This window comes from Girardinichthys multiradiatus, chromosome 5 (genome assembly GCF_021462225.1).
Source record: "Girardinichthys multiradiatus isolate DD_20200921_A chromosome 5, DD_fGirMul_XY1, whole genome shotgun sequence".
NCBI lineage: Eukaryota > Metazoa > Chordata > Actinopteri > Cyprinodontiformes > Goodeidae > Girardinichthys > Girardinichthys multiradiatus.
The window spans coordinates 783,764-805,506 of NC_061798.1; the positions used below are offsets into that span (position 1 = coordinate 783,764).

General features: G+C 41.1%; 1 protein-coding gene across 1 annotated transcript in view; it reads right to left on the reverse strand.

Annotated features, from left to right (window-relative positions):
* The window catches only part of p2rx3b (purinergic receptor P2X, ligand-gated ion channel, 3b), a 102,278-nt gene that overhangs the window by 47,700 nt on the left and 32,835 nt on the right, over window positions 1–21,743 (reverse strand). The window contains exons 4-7 of the mRNA XM_047366460.1: window positions 16,234–16,300; window positions 16,013–16,106; window positions 10,279–10,356; window positions 9,891–10,032 (exon numbers count right to left, since the gene is read on the reverse strand). Coding sequence (XP_047222416.1) covers window positions 9,891–10,032; window positions 10,279–10,356; window positions 16,013–16,106; window positions 16,234–16,300 — 381 coding nt within the window. The remainder of the gene's footprint in view (window positions 1–9,890; window positions 10,033–10,278; window positions 10,357–16,012; window positions 16,107–16,233; window positions 16,301–21,743) is intronic.

Consider the following 21,743-nt stretch of genomic DNA (forward strand, 5'->3'; position numbering starts at 1 on the left):
CTGTTCATTCATCTCTTGGACTCACCGAGCTCGCAGGGAGAGAAACTGAAAGCCCTCGACCAGTTAAAATGCTGGGTTACAGACTGGGAGGAGTTTTTCCAGAGCCCGTTTACGGTGGAGATTTTAGAGCATCAAAGAATTTAGGAGCATCAAAGGATAATCCAAGAGAATCGCTGTCCTGAACCCGTCTGCACAGCTGATCCCGCGAACGGCCACCCGGTGCCTCTGCATTAACCTCCGCAGCGGGTTGGCTCCCAGCTACCGCATCTACCTCTCCATAGTTCCTCCTGAACACCTCCGCTTCTCACTTTCACGGAGGGTCGGCTCCACGCCCCGGTTTCAGCGGCAGCTCATTCCGACGCTTCCGCATATGTTTTTGTGGAGGTTCGCCTCCTTGCCCCGGCCTCAGCAACTGCTCAGCCCGACGATTCGGTCTCCGCCTCCACGGAAGCTCAACTCGACGTCCCCGCTTCCACAGTATCGGGAGCTCAACTCGAGACTTCAGTTTCTGTAGCTCCAGGAGCTCAATTTGACACCTCGACCACAGAGCCTCCGCATGCAACCAAGCCTCAAGAGCCGTAGGCATGCAGCCAAGCCTCAAGAGCCTCAACAGGCAGCCAAACTTCCAGAGCCTCTGCTTGTTGCCAAGTACTCTGAGTTTCCAGAGGGGTCCGAGAATGGACCGCCTCTACTGCCTGTTCCAGAGAGGTTTGAGGACGAACCGCCTCTACTGCCTGTTCCAGAGAGGTTTGAGGACGAACCGCCTCTAATGCCTGTTCAAGAAGGGTTCGAGGACGAACCGTCTTCTTCGTCGCCGGCCTCCGGATCGCCTGCTCCTACATCGCCAGCCTCCTGGACTTTGTTTCGCTCGGACTTTGGATTATGGATTCTAGTTTTTCCCTGTTGGATTGTTTTTTGGGCTTTGCCCTCCTTCCGAGGCCCCCTCCCCCCACCCTGGTCAAGTTGTTTTTGTTTTGGACTCTTACAATGGTTTTTGTCCGCTGGTTATTGTTATTATTAGTACAGTTCACTACAGTATTATTATTAGTACAGTACACTACAGCCACAGACTGTGACAGCTTCACTCTCTGCTACACTTCTAACATTTCAACAGTTTGTCAGCCGCTCTTCCAGAGAAAACAAAACATTGGATTTGTTTTATAAAAATGTCAAGGACTCATACACCTGTAAAGGAAGACCTCCTCTTGGCTAATCAGATCACAATCTTGCTTTTCTCTGTTTGAAATATAAGCCCCTTGTTCAGAGGCAGCCTGTAGTAAAGAGAACTGTGAAAGGATGGTCACAGGAAGCTGAAGAACCCCTGTGAGGGTGCTTTGAGGCTACAGACTAGGCTGCACTGTGCCAGCCACATGGAGAGGACATCAATGCCATGAATGACTGAGTGTGCAACCGACTACATAAACCTCTCACCAGAATGGTGAGATGCTTCCCTAATAGCATACCCTGGATCTCCAGTGACCTGAAGGACCTGCTTAACAAGAGCCTTTAGAGTGGGAGACAGGGAATTATTGAGGAGTGTACAGAAGCAACTTAAAGTCAAAATAAGAGACAGCAATACAGCAAAACAATATGTGTGGTCAGGAATGAAGAGGATCATAGGCTTAAGGCAGAAGGAAGATCGATCCAATGGATGTCTGGACAGAGCCAATGAACTAAATACATTCTTCAATAGGCTCAGTTCAGAAACAAGCTCAGCATCCTTGCCTACTCCTCACAGGCAAACAGACCTCCCACCCTCCTTTGACCCACAACTTTCCTGTCACACCTCAAATGTTATATCTTCCACCTCAGCCTCGGACCCTTCTGCTTCTAAATGTTTGCCTTCAACAAAATCAGAGGATGCTGATGCTCCCTTTGCCTCCCCTTTCACCAATGTGTCTCATGAAGTCAGGTGAAGAGACAACTGGAAAGACTGAATCAGAATAAGGCTGCAGTTCCAGATCATGTCACCCCTAGAGTCCTGAAGGCCTGTGCAAAGCAGCTCTGTGGGATTCTGCAGTACCTCTTCAACCTTAGCCTGACTCAGAAGACAGTTCCAGTGTTGTGGAAGACCTCCTGTCTTGTTCCAGTAAATTGGAAATGGCCTGCACTTGTATAGTGCTTTATCAAGTCCACAGAGACCCCAAAGCGCTTTACACTACAATCAGTCATCCACCCGTTCATACACACATTCTCAGTCTTCAGTAACTTTAGACTTGTTGTCCTGACATCCCACATCATGCAGGTCCTACAGAAACTCCTGTTGGTCCACCTAAGTAAGCAAACAACAAACTATCAGGACCCCATTCAGTTTGCTTATCGCTGTGGAGTTGGAGTTGAAGATGCCACCTTCTTCAACAAGCCCTTTGTCATCTGGACAAAGCCAGTAGCACTGTAAGGATCATGTTCTTAAATTTCTATAGTACATTTAACACAATTCAGCCTAATTTGTTTTGTCAGAAACTCCAGAAGACTCAGGTGGAGGCCTCAACAATCTCCTGGATCAAAGGCTACCTGACAAACAGACCCCAGTGTGTGGGACAGAAGGGTTGTGTGTCTAAGCAGGTAGTTAGCAGCTCAGGAGCACCACAGGGGACTGTACTCTCAACATTCCTCTTGACTATGTACACCTCAGACTTCCAGTATAAGAAAGACTCCTGTCATCTGCAGAAATACTCAGATGACTCAGCAGTCGTTGGGTGTTTCAGAGATGGACAAGAAGCTCACTACAGGGAGCTGGTGAATCGCTTTTTGGCATGGTGTGAAAAAAACAACCATCTCATCTTGAACATGAATGAAACAAAGGAGATGATTGTAGATTTTAAGAGAAACATTAATAGGTCAACAGTATTTCCATTATAGGAGAAAAGGTGGAGGTGGTGGAGCAGTATTAATACCTTGGTGTTCTCCTGGACAACAGGCTGGAGTGCAGATGCAACTGTGAAGCTGTCCGCAAGAAGGGACAGAGCAGACTGTACTCCTTAAGGAAGCTCAGGCCCTTTGCTGTTTGCAGCAAGATGCTGCATATTTTTATAAGTCTGTTGTGGAGAGTGTGATCTCTTCTGCCATCATCTGTTGGGGTGGCAGCATCTCATATGGCAGCATATGAGTGGGGCGTCAGCGATTTTGCAAGTTTAGACTTTGTTAGACTCTTATTTCCCATTACAGTATTTGCTCAAGTGCTGTATTAATTTGTTTAAAATGTCTGGTTACTCTGAGCTTTTTAATTTGTCCCATTTTAACGTCTTGAATATCTTATATACCTTTATAAAGTGAACTTGTATTTATCATCTGGTTGGAGCTCAAAAGGCAATGAATTATTTTGCTAATGAAATAACTCATGATGGCCATCAATGTTTTGTTCAGTAGCTGTTTAATTTTATAGCTTATTCTAATTCAATTTCAGAAATACGTTATTAGTCCCCAATGATTAATAAACTAATTTGGCCAAATTTTTTTATTTTATTTATTTATTTTGTTTAATTTTTTTTAAGATTCGAGAGATATTTGGTTATTCTATGTTTTGTAAACAGAAAAATTAATTTAATTCATCTAAGTGAATCTTTTCAGCACATCTTGCAATTTATCTTTACCGCCTCTGGTCTGATCTGGCTGGGCTGTTCAGTGAGGCTTTGTGCTGCTCTGTCCAAAGCCTTGTTAACATGTGTGGAGACCATTCCTTTGCTAGGCCTTTTATTTTCTCGGGTCCAGCATTCTTCTCTGTCATCTGAGGTCTGAGCAGACCTTGCGCCAGTGCTCCGTTGTCCACGCAGGCTCTGCTGTGGATGTTCAGTTTGGTTCTCCATGTTAACAGGCTGTACTTCCCTGAGTAATTAGTCAGAAAAAATACCAGGCAGCTTCCTTCATGAGACTTTGCCTCGATACAACAGACACAATATTTTCAACCCTTCTGCCATAACAGAACATTTCCATTCTTTAATGGCTGCATTATTGCTTCTGCAAGATGAGATCATTTGTTTGTTTATTTATTTATTCTTAAGCATAACAACTTTGTATTTGTAAATTATTATCATGCCACTGTTTGTAAAACTTTGAGAAACCGATTAAATTTCATCTTTCTAATATTAATTATGTTGAGGTACTTGGCAAAATTGGCAAAGTTCTCCCAATAGCAAAATCTATAACATTACCATTGTAATTTTTAAATGATAAGTCGATGTAGCACATATCATAAGCCAGTAACTTACTATTCATATTCCTTTTTAACTGTTCCTTATTTTTTTTATTTTTTATTTTTTTCATTGCGTCATTGTATCATTCTGTCCCCTAATGTTTAATCTAAAGAAACAATAATTCTGGCGTGGTCCCCGTACCAATATTTGGGAGCGAGCGGTCTAATCACTGAGCTAAATAGTTATCACAATACTCAGGAATATCTCTCAACACACAGCCCTCACGAGAGGGGAACTTTATTCTTCAAAAGCGCACAGAATCATCTTCATCAAAAATTCCAGAAGTCTCCCTCCCCTTCAGTCTTTACGGGGCGGTTTTTATACAGATACAAAGCATTGGTGCGTATTTGGATTCTCTTGACCAATTGAAATACATCATATATGTATTTTTCCAAGCAATTTAGTGTTCTTTAAAAATATTTATTTTCCTATTATTGTTGTTAGTTTTAGTAATTATTTAATATTGTCTTATTCAAATCAAATGAGTCTTGATTTTACTCTTTGTATCCTAATCAAGCCATATGCATTCCAGATACTTATTTCAATAATATTAAACTTAATAAGCAACTGGTTGCTTCGTATTTTTAGTTTGATTGAATGGTATGCTTTTTTAATGTAAAACAAAATTGGTAACGTAAAGTAAACGCAAGTATGTTTTGCTCACAGTGCTTTTTATCATTGAGTGAATTATCTGAGCGGGGGGCGGAAAAATTGGGGGAGAGAGAGAGAGAGAAAAAAAAGGGAGGGGGGTGGTGGAATTGGGACTGTGTGTATGTGTGTGTGCTTTCCAGGCTGAGAAGAGGAAAACACACTTAATTTAGACACACAGTTATCATTCTGAGCAGAACAATGGAAGCCCGAAAGCAATACACATTCAGTATGGCCAACACATGCACATTTTCATATGCTTTACATGCCTCACACACAAAATACCAATCGACACACTGCCTTTCACAGAATTATCTTCATCAAAAATTCCAGAAGTCTCCCTCCCCTTCAGTCTTTACGGGGCAGTTTTTATACAGATACAAAGCATTGGTGTGTATTTGGATTCTCTTGACCAATTGAAATACATCATATTCATTTACGTAATACATCTGGCATCCACAACATTGCTTTCTCTATTTTTCCGAGAATACACATTCAGCCAACATCTGGAAGACATCAGATTGGCGTACGTGACATTTTATAACACTCTCATGACTTTATGTGGATGCAAACTCTCAGGTCAAATTGACTTGGCAGAGTCAGAATATCACAAGATCTCCTGCAATAACAAACTCATTAGTCTTCCCTCTCGCCAAGAACTTTTCCCTAATGTAATCTGTTTTCCATACAGGCCTGGACCAGGCTGCAGGGAACTGAGGGAATAAGTGAAACTAATTAGCAGGGGTAACCAGGAACATGAGGAGCTGGGCAAGATACTAAACTACCTAACGTAACCAGGGGAAAACAGATCTAAGCAAAACTATAGGCAAAGATAAATAATCATATGAAGCATAAGAATCTAGAATAACCATTAACTAAACTAAACTGAGAAACTAGAAGGAACAGAAGAAACACCTGACTGATAAAAAGTAAACAAACAATAAACTAACTGGGAGGAACAGGGAAAAGAACCCTAAACATAAGCAAACATAAATAGTAACTCTAGAAAGAACTAGACGGGGGCATGGGGAAAAGCTAAACCAATGGAAAACAGACCTAAGGAAACCTTTATAAATATAAACCCTAACATAAAACTCAAAACAAAATCTGGAAGGAACACTAACTAGACAAAGCACGGACATGAGGAACTATACTAAATGAAAACCCTGGGGAAAAACTAAATTTAAAGTAACAATAAACAGAAAGGAAAAAAAGACTTGGGGAAAAGGAACTAACAAAACTAAGTAGCGCTGACCTGCTGGAAAACCAAATACAAGAACCTAGTTAAAAGTAAACAAACACAAAGAACAAAATGGCAGATCCTGACAGAAGCACCGAAAGTAGTTCCAAAATGTTGTACTATCGCATAGATAGGGGGGTATGAAATATGAATAATCTAGAAAGACTGTTTGGAACAAACTAGATTAAGTGGTTGAAAGTGTCCCAGGAGGTTAGAGGGTTGTGATAGGTGCTGGTTTTAGTGGTAATGTGGGTAAAGGAAAAATGGGTGAACAGGAAGTCATGGTTGGTATGGTGTGAAGGAGAGAAACACCATTGTGCCAACCAAGTGGTTGGCTGAATGACAGATAGAGCTAGAAAGGATGTACAGCAGGTTGGGCTGATAAAGGGGATAAACAGATGGTTGAGAAGGTGAATGGAGTACTAATTTTCAAGAGCAAGTTGTAGGAACAACAGAGGAAAGGTTTATCCACCACAAGATGAAGATAAGGAAACAAGTGGTTGAAAAAAAGCAGTTTACATTGGTGAGCAATGAGCTGTTGTGATTAGGAATCTGAAAATATTATTTAATATTTAATAATAATATTTTAATATTTTATCAAATAATATTGCGGTCTGTTAAGGGTTGTCCTGTGAATACCAGCCCAGTAAGGCTATGGTATTAGGACAAAATAGAAAGGTGTGAGCCAAGCTCTGACATTGTTGAACAGCAAAACTCTGAACACACATGGAATGAATTCACACAATTTCTTAAAATACAAGAATGTATTAACAAAAATAAGTCAACACAATGTCAAACATATTTCAGTTAACAAACTCTTTACTATGCTAAAACAATCCAACTAAACTACCAAGCAGAATTAAACAATAAGGAAGACTAATGAGTTATGTACAATATAAACAAATTATGATTAAAGATGGATGAAAATCATGACTGAAGGAGTGATACAACATTACTATGCAATGTTTATGTTTGAGAACCAAGGATTATCTTGAAGAATCTGGAAGTGAAGTTAAGTTAGTCTTGGAGCTAACTTAGCATACCTTTAGAAAACCATTCACAATGCAAGATCAGATAAAATATTATTTTAATAAAATAATGTTTTAAGAATGATCTGCTGAATAAAACCAACCTTCTGGGTGACTAATTCTCAATGGTGTCTCATTAGCTGCCTTTACATATTAAAATAATATTCAAAGAAATATTATTAAGGGGATGGTAAAATATTTAAGGAAGTATTTTGGAAAATGGCCAAATCTTTCTGGAGAACTGGAGCTTAATGGTGTTTACTTAGTTATCAGATTTAGTAAAATAACGTTTAGGGAACCATTAGTTACTGGATTGAAAACTAACAACCTTTCTGTGTAAATATTCTTTAGCAGGCAAGCATGCGTCCTAAGCCGTTAGCAGTTAAAGCTAACAAATAAGCTGATAGCTTAGCACCAGAATCAAACACGCTCCTTTAAAAATACCGTCAATAAAAGGGTTAAAATGCATAAGCGCGGACGCCGCGTTATGGCCGATCTTCTGTTTAAAATCACCCTTTAAATAAAGTTTGTCTTAACTTTAAAAACACACAAACACAGAACACAAAGCTGAGCACGTGTGCTGCAGATAGCCTGCTAGCACCAAGATAGCTGAGTTCAACACAAACAAAACCAAACTTCATAAAATGAAAAACGTTTAGATCATTTCATCCTAAATATCCCTCTGCCCAAATCCTGACCTCGTTTGAATTGTGTTGAGGAGGAGTTGTCCGGGTGACGACGAAGTTTAAAGAAAGCTTTGTGAACAAAGGGTTAGCTTCCAGCTAACCTTCGTAGCTGTGGATGAAAGACAGCTCGTTCTGTACGCCAACCAACTGCACATTACCGTAACCACGGTGATGCAGGGCCATTGTCCTTCCTTTAGACTCGGCTTGTAGAGACAGCGTCTCTACTGGGGACTTCTCTGGAACACAGTTTTCTTCTGCAGGCCTCAGAGAGAGAAAGTCAAGCCAGGCTTGTATCTTAATTCCCGTTCATGAATGAATCTACCGGATACACAGACAGTGATTCATTTGTACTTATCTTAGTGCATATGATCGATGATCGTATGACACTCTCGGATCCAGGTGAAGAGTTTATGTCTTTTTGCCAGCAAAGAGACATTCACGCGCTGGGTCTCTCTGTCCAGGTCCCTGTGTGACCCGCGTAGAAGAGGCAGGATGTTGCAAGAGCGGTGCTTTTATTTGGAGAGTGACGTCACAGCAAGTCCGCAGTAACAGTTTGCTTGGCTGTGCCGGAAGTAGGTTAAATGCAGTTTATTTTGAAAGTTCCAGGAAAGTCTGTACTGACCTTTCACGTTGTAACCATGGCTGTGGTCCCAACAGAGCAAAGATGGAACATAGCCAATGTGAACAAGATATGTTAAGACCAATGAGAAAAAAATGGAGATTTCACCTAAAATTATTTATTATTTATTATTTTGTTTTAATTTTTTGCTCTTTTTTGGACTCTGAGAATTAACACAATTTTTCCTTTATAACAGATTGATTGGGGAGCTGTGGTGGAGCAAGGAGTCAAGTGGCGACCATTGTACGGAGGCCTTGGTCCTTGATGCCGCTGTCACGGGTTCAAGTGCCGCCCCATAGATCCCTTCCCTCTCTCTATACGCCATTTCCTGTCATCTTACATTTGGAAAATATTAAGAAATGTAAAGGCCACTAGTACCCAAAAAATATTAAAATAACATGACTGCTACAGTCTGACAATGAAATTATTTGTAATTTGTCTTTAAAAATAGCTATCGTGGACAGTGCTCTTTCATTATTTTTAAAATTAAAGATGTGTCCAGTCAAGCTTAACTGACAAGCTAAGAATGCTAACTTATATAACTTAAAGGATTAAGCATGTATTCATGAGCTCTATTCCACCGTTAATGTAATCATGGATTGAAAATGCAGGCTTCAGCGCAGTTTAATTTTGTCCTGTATAATGATATGAAAATTGTGAATGACTAAGTAGAAGTTGCATATAAGGACAATACTGAGTTATATGGAAAATAACAGTCAAAGGTTATATTGGATAGATTTCATGCTGCAATAATACTGCCTTTTAAAATGACTGTAAGTAGTCAATAAGACCTTACTATATTTCCTTAGGATTATTATTATTAAAGTTTCCTGTACCAGGATTAGAAGAATGTAGTATAGCTTCTACAAATCCAGAGTATGAGAAGTGTAAATTAAAAATTACCACATTTAATTATTTATAGTATATGTTTTACCCTGCTTTTGACTTGTGCTATGATTCTTTGTTTGCCATATTAATTCAGTAATCACCTACCTCCAGAACATATACCTCCAGTGCATTCATCTCCAGTACATCTACTTCAAATGCATCCACAAAACACCAATGCAACCAACTTCTTCAAGTGCTTACATTGATGTCTTTGAGATCTAAGTGACAAGTTCACCCTTTCAGCTTAATCTTGGCTCTTTTCTTAAGGAAATTGACAAACACTAAAAGCTTATATTAACAATCTGTGAAATACACCCCTGCCCATGACTTGTTGCCATAGTAATTGTTTGTATTCACTCGTCAATTTTTCATGTTCTAAATTATTACAACATTGGCAGCACTTTGTTAACCAGTCAAAAACGGAGAGAGCGCTGCAGGTACTTATGAAGTGCAGTGGGCCAATTGTTCCTTATCTTGTTATAAGACTGAAACAATTAACACTGCCTATTCCATTACATAAATGTGACGGGCTCTACAGTAAAAATCAAAGGTTTAATTGGACACCTTGAAAAAAATAACTATTTGTACCGTGTTTGCCAGCTGAGTAAAGTTCTGCTCTGCATCTTTAAGAATGTCCCCCACTTTGAAGATAGGGCAGTAGATGTCAGTTACTTTGTGAAAGTTACACTTTTTGATGTACTCCTTAGTTATTGATGGAAGAAAGTTCCCTCTGCAGAAAGAAACATCAGGATATAAGAATTTATGATAAATTATTATGACAGTCATATTTAAAAAGGCTCCACTAGCCCAATATTATCCTAATTCAGGGGGATCCAACACCAAAACTTGAACTAGTCACAGGCATTCTGAATGACACATTCACAACTGTAATAGTCAGCTTGGCCCAGTGAGAGTTGGATTGCCTAGAATGTGAATTAATATCAGATGTAAATGAATAACACAAAGGGTATTGTACTTGGTGTAGTTAAAACTTGGGAAACGGATGCTGTTCTTAATGAAGATTGTGAAGTTCTCCACATCCTTCATGGGTTCACTGAGAAGAGAAAAGCAAAGAAAATTATTTTTCTCAGAAATGGAGTTTGAGAAAAATATATATTTTTAAATGCACCACTTTAACATATTAAAAACAGATCATAATATTAACGTCCTACCATAAAGCTTGTAAATAAAGTGTAAAAACAATATAAAAAAAATTAAATGTAGTCAAAACATTTGTATTTATTTTGTATTGAAGACTGAACTCTCAATACAGTATTTCTTCAATATTTGGTTCTTTGCAATATTAACACATATTTAGTGAGTCCGTATGTAACCAGAAACTGTACACTCTAAGTTCTAGGACAGAGAAATCAGCTAAAACACCCTACTGATGTTGGAATTCTCGCTTGAAAAGTTCGTCAACATCTCCAGGGGTTAATTGGGCAACGGAAGAACACTGGTAGATAGGTTAAGGCTGCACCATGGATCATATCAGAAGCAGTTAACATGGGCAGAAATATTTTCAGCCAAAGAGGGACTCATGAAACCTTTATTCTACTTGAGCAAACGAAAAAAGGTTTTGATAAAATTCATTTTATGGCAGCATTGGTTAAATAGAGGATAAATAAAGATCATTTAATGAAATTTCATGAAATTCAAAGTCAGACCTATAAGGTTTGAGATAATACAATCTTTTTTGAGAGAACACAATCTTTTAAATTATTTTCCTATAGCCAAGCCTAATTCAGTCCTGTTTCTGCAAAAATTTTAGATCACAAACTAGAGCTGATTAAAAGCAAATTAGATTCCTTAAAAGCAATAAAATAGCTCTTTACTCAAGCTATGAATAACTTCTTTGAACCTAGATTAGTTGTCATTATTACAGTAGCACTCACAAACATGTGGATGATATACACATTAATATCCTGGTATCAGCATTGGCAGCTTGGGGTTAATGGGGGGGGGGGGGGTATTTGAGTTTGAGTTTCTTTATGTATCTGTTTCCGCCGTTTTTCCCTAGTTGCTGGTATTTACTTATTTCCTGTGTTCTGTAAGATTCCTTTCAATGTTTCCTGCTCATTAGCCTCCCTCATTCCCTCAACATGCTTCCTTGCACCAGCTGCTCCACTTGCTCTTGATTAGCTCTTCTAGTTCATTGGCCATTTCTCCACCCTGCCTCTGTATTTAAACTGCTTTTCATTGTTCGCCACTAGATCCGTTTATCTTGCCCAGTCTGTTCATTACTGTTTATCACTGTAAACTGCTCCATGTCTGTAAACCTGCCTGTGTTCCATGCCCTGATGTCTCCTGTAGGTTTACCAGTTTATTAAATGTTTCCGCTTACCATGTGGCTTCCGAACTCTTGCTTGCACGTTGGTTGTGCTGAAAACCTCTGTATCTTGACAACATCAACATGTGGCAAAGGTGAAATCAAACTTAACACTTTCTATTTACATGACGACTATTTTTCATTTTGTGCCAAAGTTGCCCTAGTGGTAAGGAGGGTTAATATGTTTTCCCTGAACACACAGCCAGAATTGTAGAGATTTTTTATGTGAGCAGTGTAAAACCTGGGGAGGTTGTCTGGCTGCAGAAATCTCATTAAGCAAAGCTCTGGAGAAAGCAGAAACAGCTTCACCGTAAATCTGAAATATTTAGTCTCTGAAGTGGAAACACTACCAATTTTGAGAGAGCTATTTGCTCAATAAAGTGAAGCCAAAAATGTTGTTAAATTCTTATGAAAAGGTCTTGACAAATACAGAAATTGAGCAAGTACAAAACCATCCTAATTCTAGAGTGAGAATTTTAAAGCTGGTGATGAAGAAAAAAAAAGAGCAAAGTTCACAAACATTTTAGTGCTATATATATGCATACATACAGTACAGACCAAACGTTTGGACACACCTTCACATTCAAAAAGTTGTCTTTATTTTTATGACTATGAATATTGTAGCTTCACACTGAAGGTCTCAAACCTATGAATTAACACATGTGGAATTATATACTGAACAAAAAAGTGTGAAACAACTGAAAATATATATATTAATGTGTATATTATATTCTAGGTTCTTCAAAGTAGCCACCTTTTGCTTTGATTACTGCTACACACACTCTTGTCATTCTGTTGATGAGCTTCAAGAGGTAGTCACCTGAAATGGTCTTCACTTCACAGGTGTACCCTGTCAGGTTTAATAAATGGGATTTCAAGCCTTATGAATGGGGTTGGGACCATCAGTTGTGTTGTGCAGGAGGTGGATACAGTACACAGCTGATAGTCCTACTGAATACACTGTTAGAATTTGTATTATGGCAAGACAAAAGCAGCTAAGTAAAGAAAAACGAGTGGCCATCAGTCAGTCCGAACAATTGGGAAAACTTTGAAAGTGTCCCCAAGTGCAGTTGCAAAAACCATCAAGCGCTACAAAAAAACTGGCTCACATGAGGACCGCCCCAGGAAAGGAAGACCAAGAGTCACCTCTGCTGCGGACGATAAGTTCATCTGAGTCTCAAGCCTCAGAAATCACAGGTTAACAGCAGCTCAGATTAGAGCACAGGTTAATGCCACACAGAGTTCTAGCAGCAGACACATCTCTAGAACAACTGTTAAGAGGAGACTGTGTGAATCAGGCCTTCATGGTAAAATAGCTGCTAGGAAACCACTGCTGAGTACAGGCAACAAGCAGAAGAGACTTGTTTGGGCTAAAGAACACAAGGAATGGACATTAGACTAGTGGAAATCTGTGCTTTGGTCTGATGAGTCCAAGTTTGAGATCTTTGGTTCCAACCACCGTGTCTTTGTGCGGCGCAGAAGAGGTGAACGGATGGGCTCTACATGCCTGGTTTCCACCGTGAAGCATGGAGGAGGAGGTGTGATGGTGTGGGGGTGCTTTGCTGGTGACAACAAGTGCTAAGCATCTCTGGGAACTCCTTCAAGACTGTTGGAAAACCATTTCAGGTGACTATCTCTTGCAGCTCATCAACAGAATGCCAAGAGTGTTCGGCTCAGCTCTCTCTTCACCACAATGGACTGGTACAGTGCCCCCATTACTGCGGCAGCCGCACCGATCCGTCTATCGCTCTCCCGCTCCATTCGTCCCTCACTCGTGAACAAGACCCCGAGATACTTGAACTCCTCCACTTGAGGCAGGAACTCCCCTCCAAGCTGAAGAGGACAAGCCACCCTTTTCCGGTCGAGTACCATGGCCTCTGACTTGGAGGAGCTGATCTTCATTCCAGCCACTTCACACTCGGCTGCGAACCGCCACAGCGCATGCGCTAGGTCTTGGCTAGAGGGGGCCAGCAGGACCACGTCATCTGCAAAAAGAAGAGACGGAATCCACTGGTCCCCAAACCAGACCCCCTCCGGCCCTTGGCTGCGACTAGAAATCCTGTCCATAAAAGTTATGAACAGGACCAGTGACAAAGGGCAGCCCTGCCGGAGTCCAACATGCACCGGGAACAGGTCCGACTTAGTGCCGGCAATGCGGACCAAACTCCTGCTCCGCTCGTACAGGGACCGGATGGCCCCTAATAAAGGGCCCCCGATTCCATATTCCTGGAGCACCCCCCACAGGGCATCACGAGGGACACAATCGAATGCTTTCTCCAGGTCCAAAAAACACATGTGAACCGGTTGGGCAAACTCCCATGAACCCTCGAGTACCCCGTAGAGGGTATAGAGCTGGTCCAGTGTTCAACGGCCGGGACAAAAACCACACTGCTCCTCCTGAAGCCGAGGTTCGACTATTGGCCGGACTCTCCTCTCCAATACCCTGCCGTAGGCATTACCAGGGAAGCTGAGTGTGATCCCCCTGTAGTTGGAACACACCCTCCGTTCCCCCCTCTTATGAAGAGGGACCACCACCCCAGTCTGCCAGTCCAGAGGCACTGTCCCCGACCACCATGCAATGTTGAAGAGGCGTGGCTACCATGACAGCCACACAACATCCATACTCAGGGCGGATCTCATCCACCCCCGAAGCCTTGCCACCGCGGAGCTTTTTAACCACCTCAGCGACTTCAGCCTGGGTGATGAAAGAGTCCAGCCCCGAGTCCCCAGCCTCTGTTTCCACCAGGGAATGCGTGATGGCAGGATGGAGGAGATTCTCGAAGTACTCCTTCCTTCATAATGTCCTCAGTCGAGGTCAGCAGCCTCCCACCCCCACTATAAACAGTGTAGGCGAAGCACTGCTTCCCCTTCCCGAGGCACCGGACGGTTTGCCAGAATCGCTTCAAGGCTAACCGGTAGTCCTTCTCCATGGCCCCACCAAACTCCTGCCAGGCCCGCGTTTTTGACTCTGCCACAGCCCGGGCTGCTGCACACTTGGCCTCAAGGTACCCGTCACCCGCCTCAGGAGTCCCACAAGCCAACCACAGCCGATAGGACTCCTTCTTCAGCTTGACAGCATCCCTTACTGCCGGTGTCCACCACCGGGTTCTAGGATTGCCGCCGCGACAGGCACCGCAGACCTTACGGCCGCAGCTACAGGCAGCAGCATTGACAATAGATGCGGAGAACATGGTCCACTCGGACTCTATGTCTCCAACATCCCCCGGAATCTGGTCAAAGCTCTCTCGGAGGTCAGAGTTGAATACATCCCTGGCCGAGGGCTCCGCCAGGCGTTCCCGGCAGACCCTCACTATGCGCTTGGGCCTGCCAAGTCTGTCCGACTTTCTCCTCCTCCAGTGGATCTGTACTGTACTGTATATATACATATAAATATACACTGCGGCCCTCCAAAGAAATGCCAACCCACACCATTACTGACCCACTGCCAAACCGGTCATGCTGAAGGATGTTGCAGGCATGAGATCGCTCTCCACAGTGTCTCCAGACTCTGTCTCGTCTGTCACATGTGCTCAGTGTGAACCTGCTTTCATCTGTGAAAAGTACAGGGTGCCAGTGGCAAATTTACCAATCCTGGTGTTCTCTGGCAAATGCCAAGCGTCCTGCACGGTGTTGGGCTGTGAGCACAACCCCCATTTGTATACGTCGGGCCCTCACACCATCCTCATGGAGGCGGTTTCTAACCGTTTGTGCAGACACATGCACATTTGTGGCCTGCTGGAGGTCATTTTGCAGGGCTCTGGAGGTGCTCCTCCTGTTCCTCCTTGCACAAAGGTAGAGGTAGTGGTCCTGCTGCTGGGTTGTTGCCCTCCTACGACCTCCTCCACATCTCCTGGTGTACTGGCCTGTCTCCTGGCAGCGCCTCCAGGCTCTGGACACTACGCTGACCGACACGGCAAACCTTCTTGCCAAAGCTCTCATTGATGTGTCATCCTGGATGAGCTGCACTACCTGAGCCACTTGGGTGGGTTGTAGAGTCCGTCTCATGCTACCACGAGTGTGAAAGCACCACCAACATTCAAAGGTGACCAAAACAACAGCCAGAAAGCATAGGTACTGAGAAGTGGTCTGTGGTCCTCACCTGCAGAACCACTCCTTTATTGAGTGTGTCTTGCTAATCGCCAAAGATTTCCCCCTTTTGTCTATTCCATTTGCACAACAGCATGTGAAATTCATTGTCAATCAGTGTTGCTTCCTAAGTGGACAGTTTGATTTCACAGAAGTTTGATTTACTTGGAGTTATATTGTGTTGTTTAAGTGTTCCCTTTATTTTTTTGAGCAGTATATATATATATATATATATATATATGTACATACATTATATATATATATATATATCACATGCAAAGTGTTATCATCTTACGTCCTTATGGTGTCGATCTCTGCAGGACACCACCCTTTTATCTCACACATCTTGGTGCCAGGCTTGAAAGGAACACAGTTCCCGGTTAAAATTCCTAGGCAGGGGTACAAAAAACATTATAATGGGATTTCAAAACAATAACAAATGTAATGAGGTTTTCTATTTCAAATAGTAAAGAAAATGAAATGACATAAAAAATTTTAAACTTGAAAACATGTTACCATAGCCTCCTGGTTTGTTACGGTGTTTTATGCAGTCGCTGTTTTTGGTACAGTTGTATTTCTCAGTCTAAATGGCATAAAGAAATTTACACAATGTTAAGAGAAGTAATGTACACCATGAATAGATTAAATAAAATGATTATATTCTGAAAGACCTCTTAAGAACTCCAGTACAAATTTTTTTTAAACATCACCCCAGTTGCAGCGAGGATGTGGACCGCAGTGTTCTGGATCAGCTGCAGTTCAATCCAGTTCAGTTCAGTTTTATTTGTATAGCACCAATTCACAACACATGGTCCATCAAAGCCCTTTACAATGTTAAGTTTAGAAGAATCATACAGATTTTAAGTCGAGTACACATATTCCAATTGTTGTAATTATGAATATGAATATATTATTTAATATTTAATATTAATACTTTAATATTTAATGAAATAATATTTCGGTCTGTTAAGGGTTGTCCTGTGAATACCAGCCCAATAAGGCGGAGGTATTAGGACAAAATTGAAAGGGATGAGCCAAGTTCTGACATTATTGAACAGCAAAACTCTGCACACACATGGAATGAATTCACACTATTTCTTAAAATACAAAAATCTATTAACAAAAGTAAGTCAACTCAAGTCAAACATATTTCAATCAACAAACTCTTTACTATGCTAATACAATCCAACTAAACTAAACTACCAAGCAGAATGAAAGAATAAGGAAGACCAATGGGCTATGTACAATATAAACAAGTTAATCAAAGATGGTTGAAAACCATGACTGAAAGAGTGATGCAACATTACCATGCAATGTTATTTATGTTTGAGAACCAAGGATTATCTTGAAGAATCTGGAATTGATGTTCAGTTAGTCTTGGAACCAACTTAGGGAATAATTGGCATACCTTTAGACAACCATTCACAATGCAAGATTAGACAAAATATTATTTTAATAAAATAATATTTTAAAGAATGATTTGCTGAATAAAACCAACCTTCTTGATGACCAATTCTCGACGGTGTTTAAGTAGCTGCCTCTTTTATTAAAACAATATTTAAAGAAATATTATTTTGAATAAGAACCAAATCTTTGAGAAATGGTCTTTATTGTGTTACTTAATTATCAAGTTTAGTAAAATAATATTTAGGGAAATATTATTTTACTAGATTGAAAACTAACAACCTTTTTGGGTAAATGATCTTTAGCAGGCAAGCACATGTTCTTAGCTGTTAGCAGGTAAAGCCAACAAGAGAAGCTTATAGCTTATCATCAGAATCAAACACATACCTTTAAAATACCACTAACGAAAGGGTTAAAATGCATAAGCGTGGACAGCGCGTTAAGGCTGATCTTCTGTGTTCAAAATCACCCTTTCATTAAAGTTTGTCTTAACTTAAAAAAAAAAAAAACACAAACACAGAACACACAAACTGAGCGCATGTGCTGAGCAGATAATCTGCTAGCATTAAGATGGCTGAGTTTTCAACATAAACAAAACCAAACATCATAAAACGAAAAATGTTTAGATTATTTCATTCTAAACTACTACTTTCTGCCCAAACCACCTCTTATGTGAACTGTGCTGAGGAAATGTTGACTGGGCGACGAAGTTGAAGAAAACATCCACAGTGAACAAAGGGTTAACTTGCTAACCTCCGTAGCTGTGGGGTGGGGTGGCTCGCAGCCAAACTGCACGTTACAGCTGTAACCACGGTGATGCAGTCCCGTTGTCCTTCCTTCAGACCGGGAAAACTGCTCCACTCAGCGTCGTAGAGACAGGCTTTTCTCCATATTATCTCCTCTATGGGCAATCCACACATCTGCCTATTGAACTCCTGTTTAACATACAGCCGAGTGAAGCAAAGCAAAGTTATGCTGAGTATGTTAAAGATTGGCAAAGCAGAATGCATCAGGCTTATGAAATTGCATCCAAAGCCACCACTCACGAAGCGACCAGAGTAAAAAATAGTTCCAACAAACAGGTTTATTGGGCTGACCTGCAGCCTGGAGGGCGGGTGCTTTTACACAACTTATCAGAGAAAGGAGGTCCTGGTAAACTCCGATCCTTTTGGGAGGATAAAGTACACATTATCACAAAGAGAAGGAGTGATATCAGTCCAGTATATAAAGTAGTCCCTGAAGGAGGTGGCAAAAGTCATAGGAACTTCCTGCTCCCCTGCGACAGCCTGTGAGTGGAAAATCCTGTGATAAACCCAAAAGTGGAAAAAAGGACTAGAAATACCAAGTTGAATATACAACCATGTCATCCTTGGCGACTAGAAGAAACCTCAGACCGTGAGAGTGGTGAAGATATGGAGCTAGTATGCCGATTTCTTCCTGCTCAGCACCGTGGTCACCCACCTGGCAGCTTAAACCCCGATGCTGAACCATTTATATCTGGCCTGCACAACCAAGAGGAGGTGCAGAAGGTGAATGAAACTCAGCCTGACTGGATGAGCAGCATACCAGAGGGAGATCACGGAGGACAAGATGTGGAGCTGAATCTGGATCTTCATGAACCATCTGCAGAAAAACAATTTTTGAGGAGAAAGGGGATCCAACTGTTCCACCTGCATCCGGCTATCCAAAGAGGGAGCATCGCCATCCAAGGATGTTGAGTTATGGTGTTTTGGGTGAGCCAACCATGATGGAAGTACGTGTTAAAGAAATACATGTGAGTATGACTCCAACCTGCATAGGACTTTGGCGACCCTGGTTAGTTCCAGGTGTTGAAGTACAGAGTTAAAGACACACTGTAAATACATTTAAGAACTGCATCCAAAAGGTAAAGACTATAAATAGACTCTCCAAATAATACATAATGACTGTGGTTTTCAAACAAAAGACTGGTAACAGAACAGAAGAACTGTGGCCGAAATTATGGTTCTGTTGTAGTGAAGAATGGATCTGAGTAGATCTGGAATTACTGAAATATGTAAGCTGAACTGACTACAATACCCTCCATTAGTCGTGGACACTATCAGAACAATCATGAGGGTAACGAATGTCATGTCAAGTATCTTACTGTTAATCTTTCTTTCAGTAAAAAAGTCAGTATAGATATTAAATGCTCTGTTAAATGTCACAAGACAAGACAAAATAAGGGGGAGAGTGTGGCACAGAGAGCAGGTTAACGTAATACTTTATGTGAAATTAAATTGTTAGTGGTGTTCTGTGTTCTTTATGTGTTATATTTTTGGTATTGAAGCACAAAGATTTGTTGAATTTTTTCTTGTTAAATGCATGATATGTTTCTGTTCATCACCAGTCACCGTCAGTAATTTTCCAGTAGGGGTCAATATCGCTCCACCAATGAAGAAGAAATTGAGGGAGAAACGGAGTTCTCAGGGAAATATTGCATTATTGGACCAATAGTGAGATGACCGTTACCAAGATTACATCAGCGCTGTGTAGCGACTGTGCTACTAAACTGACATATTTGTATGTTACAGATACGTTGGTGATGTTAAGGAGATACCCTGTGTTATAACACTTAGTTCTGTGAAATATAAAGTACCGCATTGAGATTTGCATTCATAAGATTGTTAGTTCGCGGCTACTTTTACCTTGTGTGCTGCCGCCGGCATTACTTTTTGGAGCACGGGAGAGTAACAAACTTTAGTGTGTGTATGTACAAAAAGAAGCCCGCCTCCCATCTGAATTAGATGATTGGTTGTATTGAAGTTCCGGTAGAACAGAGGGAATATGTGTCATGTTCAGTGAGATGTTTTTTTCTTGTCAATTGGAATATCGCGCTGTTAGACCAATAGTGAGATGACACTTACCAAGATTACATCAGCACTGTGTAGCGACTGTACTTCTAAACTGAGATATTTGTATGTTACAGATACAGTACAGACCAAAAGTTTGGACACACCTTCTCATTCAAAGAGTTGTCTTTATTTTCATGACTATGAATATTGTAGCTTCACACTGAAGGCATCAAAACTATGATTTAACAAATGTGGAATTAAAAACTGAACAAAAAATGTGAAACAACTGAAAATATGTCTTATTTTCTAGATTCTTCAAAGTAGTCACCTTTTGCTTTGATTACTGCTCTGCACACTCTTGGCATTCTGTTGATGAGCTTCAAGAGGTAGCCACCTGAAATGGTTTTCCAACAGTCTTGAAGGAGTTCCCAGAGATGCACTTGTTGGCCCTTTTGCCTTCACTCTGCGGTCCAGCTCACCCCAAACCATCTCGATTGGGTTCAGGTCCGGTGACTGTGGAGGCCAGGAATGTAGGGTACTGGACCAGTTCTAGGTTTGCTAGTAGTAAATTTAGGGTAGTAGGAACCAGGATCAGGGCCTGATTAAATATAAACTGGCAGTTTATTTAGAACAAAGGACAAGATAACAGTTAACAAATAGCTTCATGCACATTAATTTGAATGTTGGTACCCTTAGAGCGATACTTTTGTTATATTCCACCTTATTTTGTATTAAGGATTGAAATATAAGGGTTTTAAGCTCAAATGTATTTCTGGTCTAATATCTGGTCTTATATTTTATTTTAATGACCGGTCATTTAGTTTTATTTTGATGCTGTGTGCTTAATTTTAGGATTAAGCTCACTTTCAAAGTCACACAATTCACCCAATTGATTTCCTTAGATCAATTGTGACACAAACTGTTGTTACAGTTACCCTTTAAAGCACACAATAATACCAAAGATTCAAATAAAACTGCTTAATAACAGAACAGTGCTTCCAGTGCTCCTTAGCTTAGCAAATACTTCAAGTGTCCATCAGCTGTGTGATGAGTTGCACCTCATCTCCTTTGAAGTTCAGTCAACCCAGAGAAAATCCCAATTCCTACCGCGTCCTTGGTGCAGCAAGGTAAGGTAACGTAAGTTTATTCATATAGCGCTTTTCAGCAACGAGACACTCAAAGCGCTGTACATACAATTACAATACAATCACAAAGAACACAGAAAAACAAATCAAATGCTAAGAAATCTAAAAATCTATGAATCCTTTTGAGAAATCTAAAAATCTCTGGTCAATATTACAATGATACAGACAAGATGGCGCCGCAGATGGTCGCCTCGGCGTGTTGGTGCGCATTGTTTTGTTTTGTTTTTTGCTTTAAAATGGTCTTCTGTGATGGTACCCGAAGCTCTCTCACCAGAGAAGAACTCATGAACATCAGGGCTACTACACCAGAGGAGTTATTTCCCACTTTTCTGCCTACTGCTCTGGAATTTTTGGACATTCTGGTCAAAGGTGCGCTCACCTTTGTTCACGCGGTGAAACGCCGGAAGAGAGGGAAACGGGCTGGGGTGCTGGTACGTCTTCGCCAGCGTGGACTACGAACACCGTTACCTGGAATATTTCTCTCTAACGTGTGCTCACTTCCCAACAAAATTGAGGAACTACAACTGCTGTTGGGGAAAAACAGGGACTTTTATTCATTGGCAGTTTTGTGCTTCACGGAGACGTGGCTGTGTGGATTAATACCAGACTCTGCGCTGCAGCTGGCAGGATTCCAGCTCTACAGAGTGGACAGAGACACGGAACT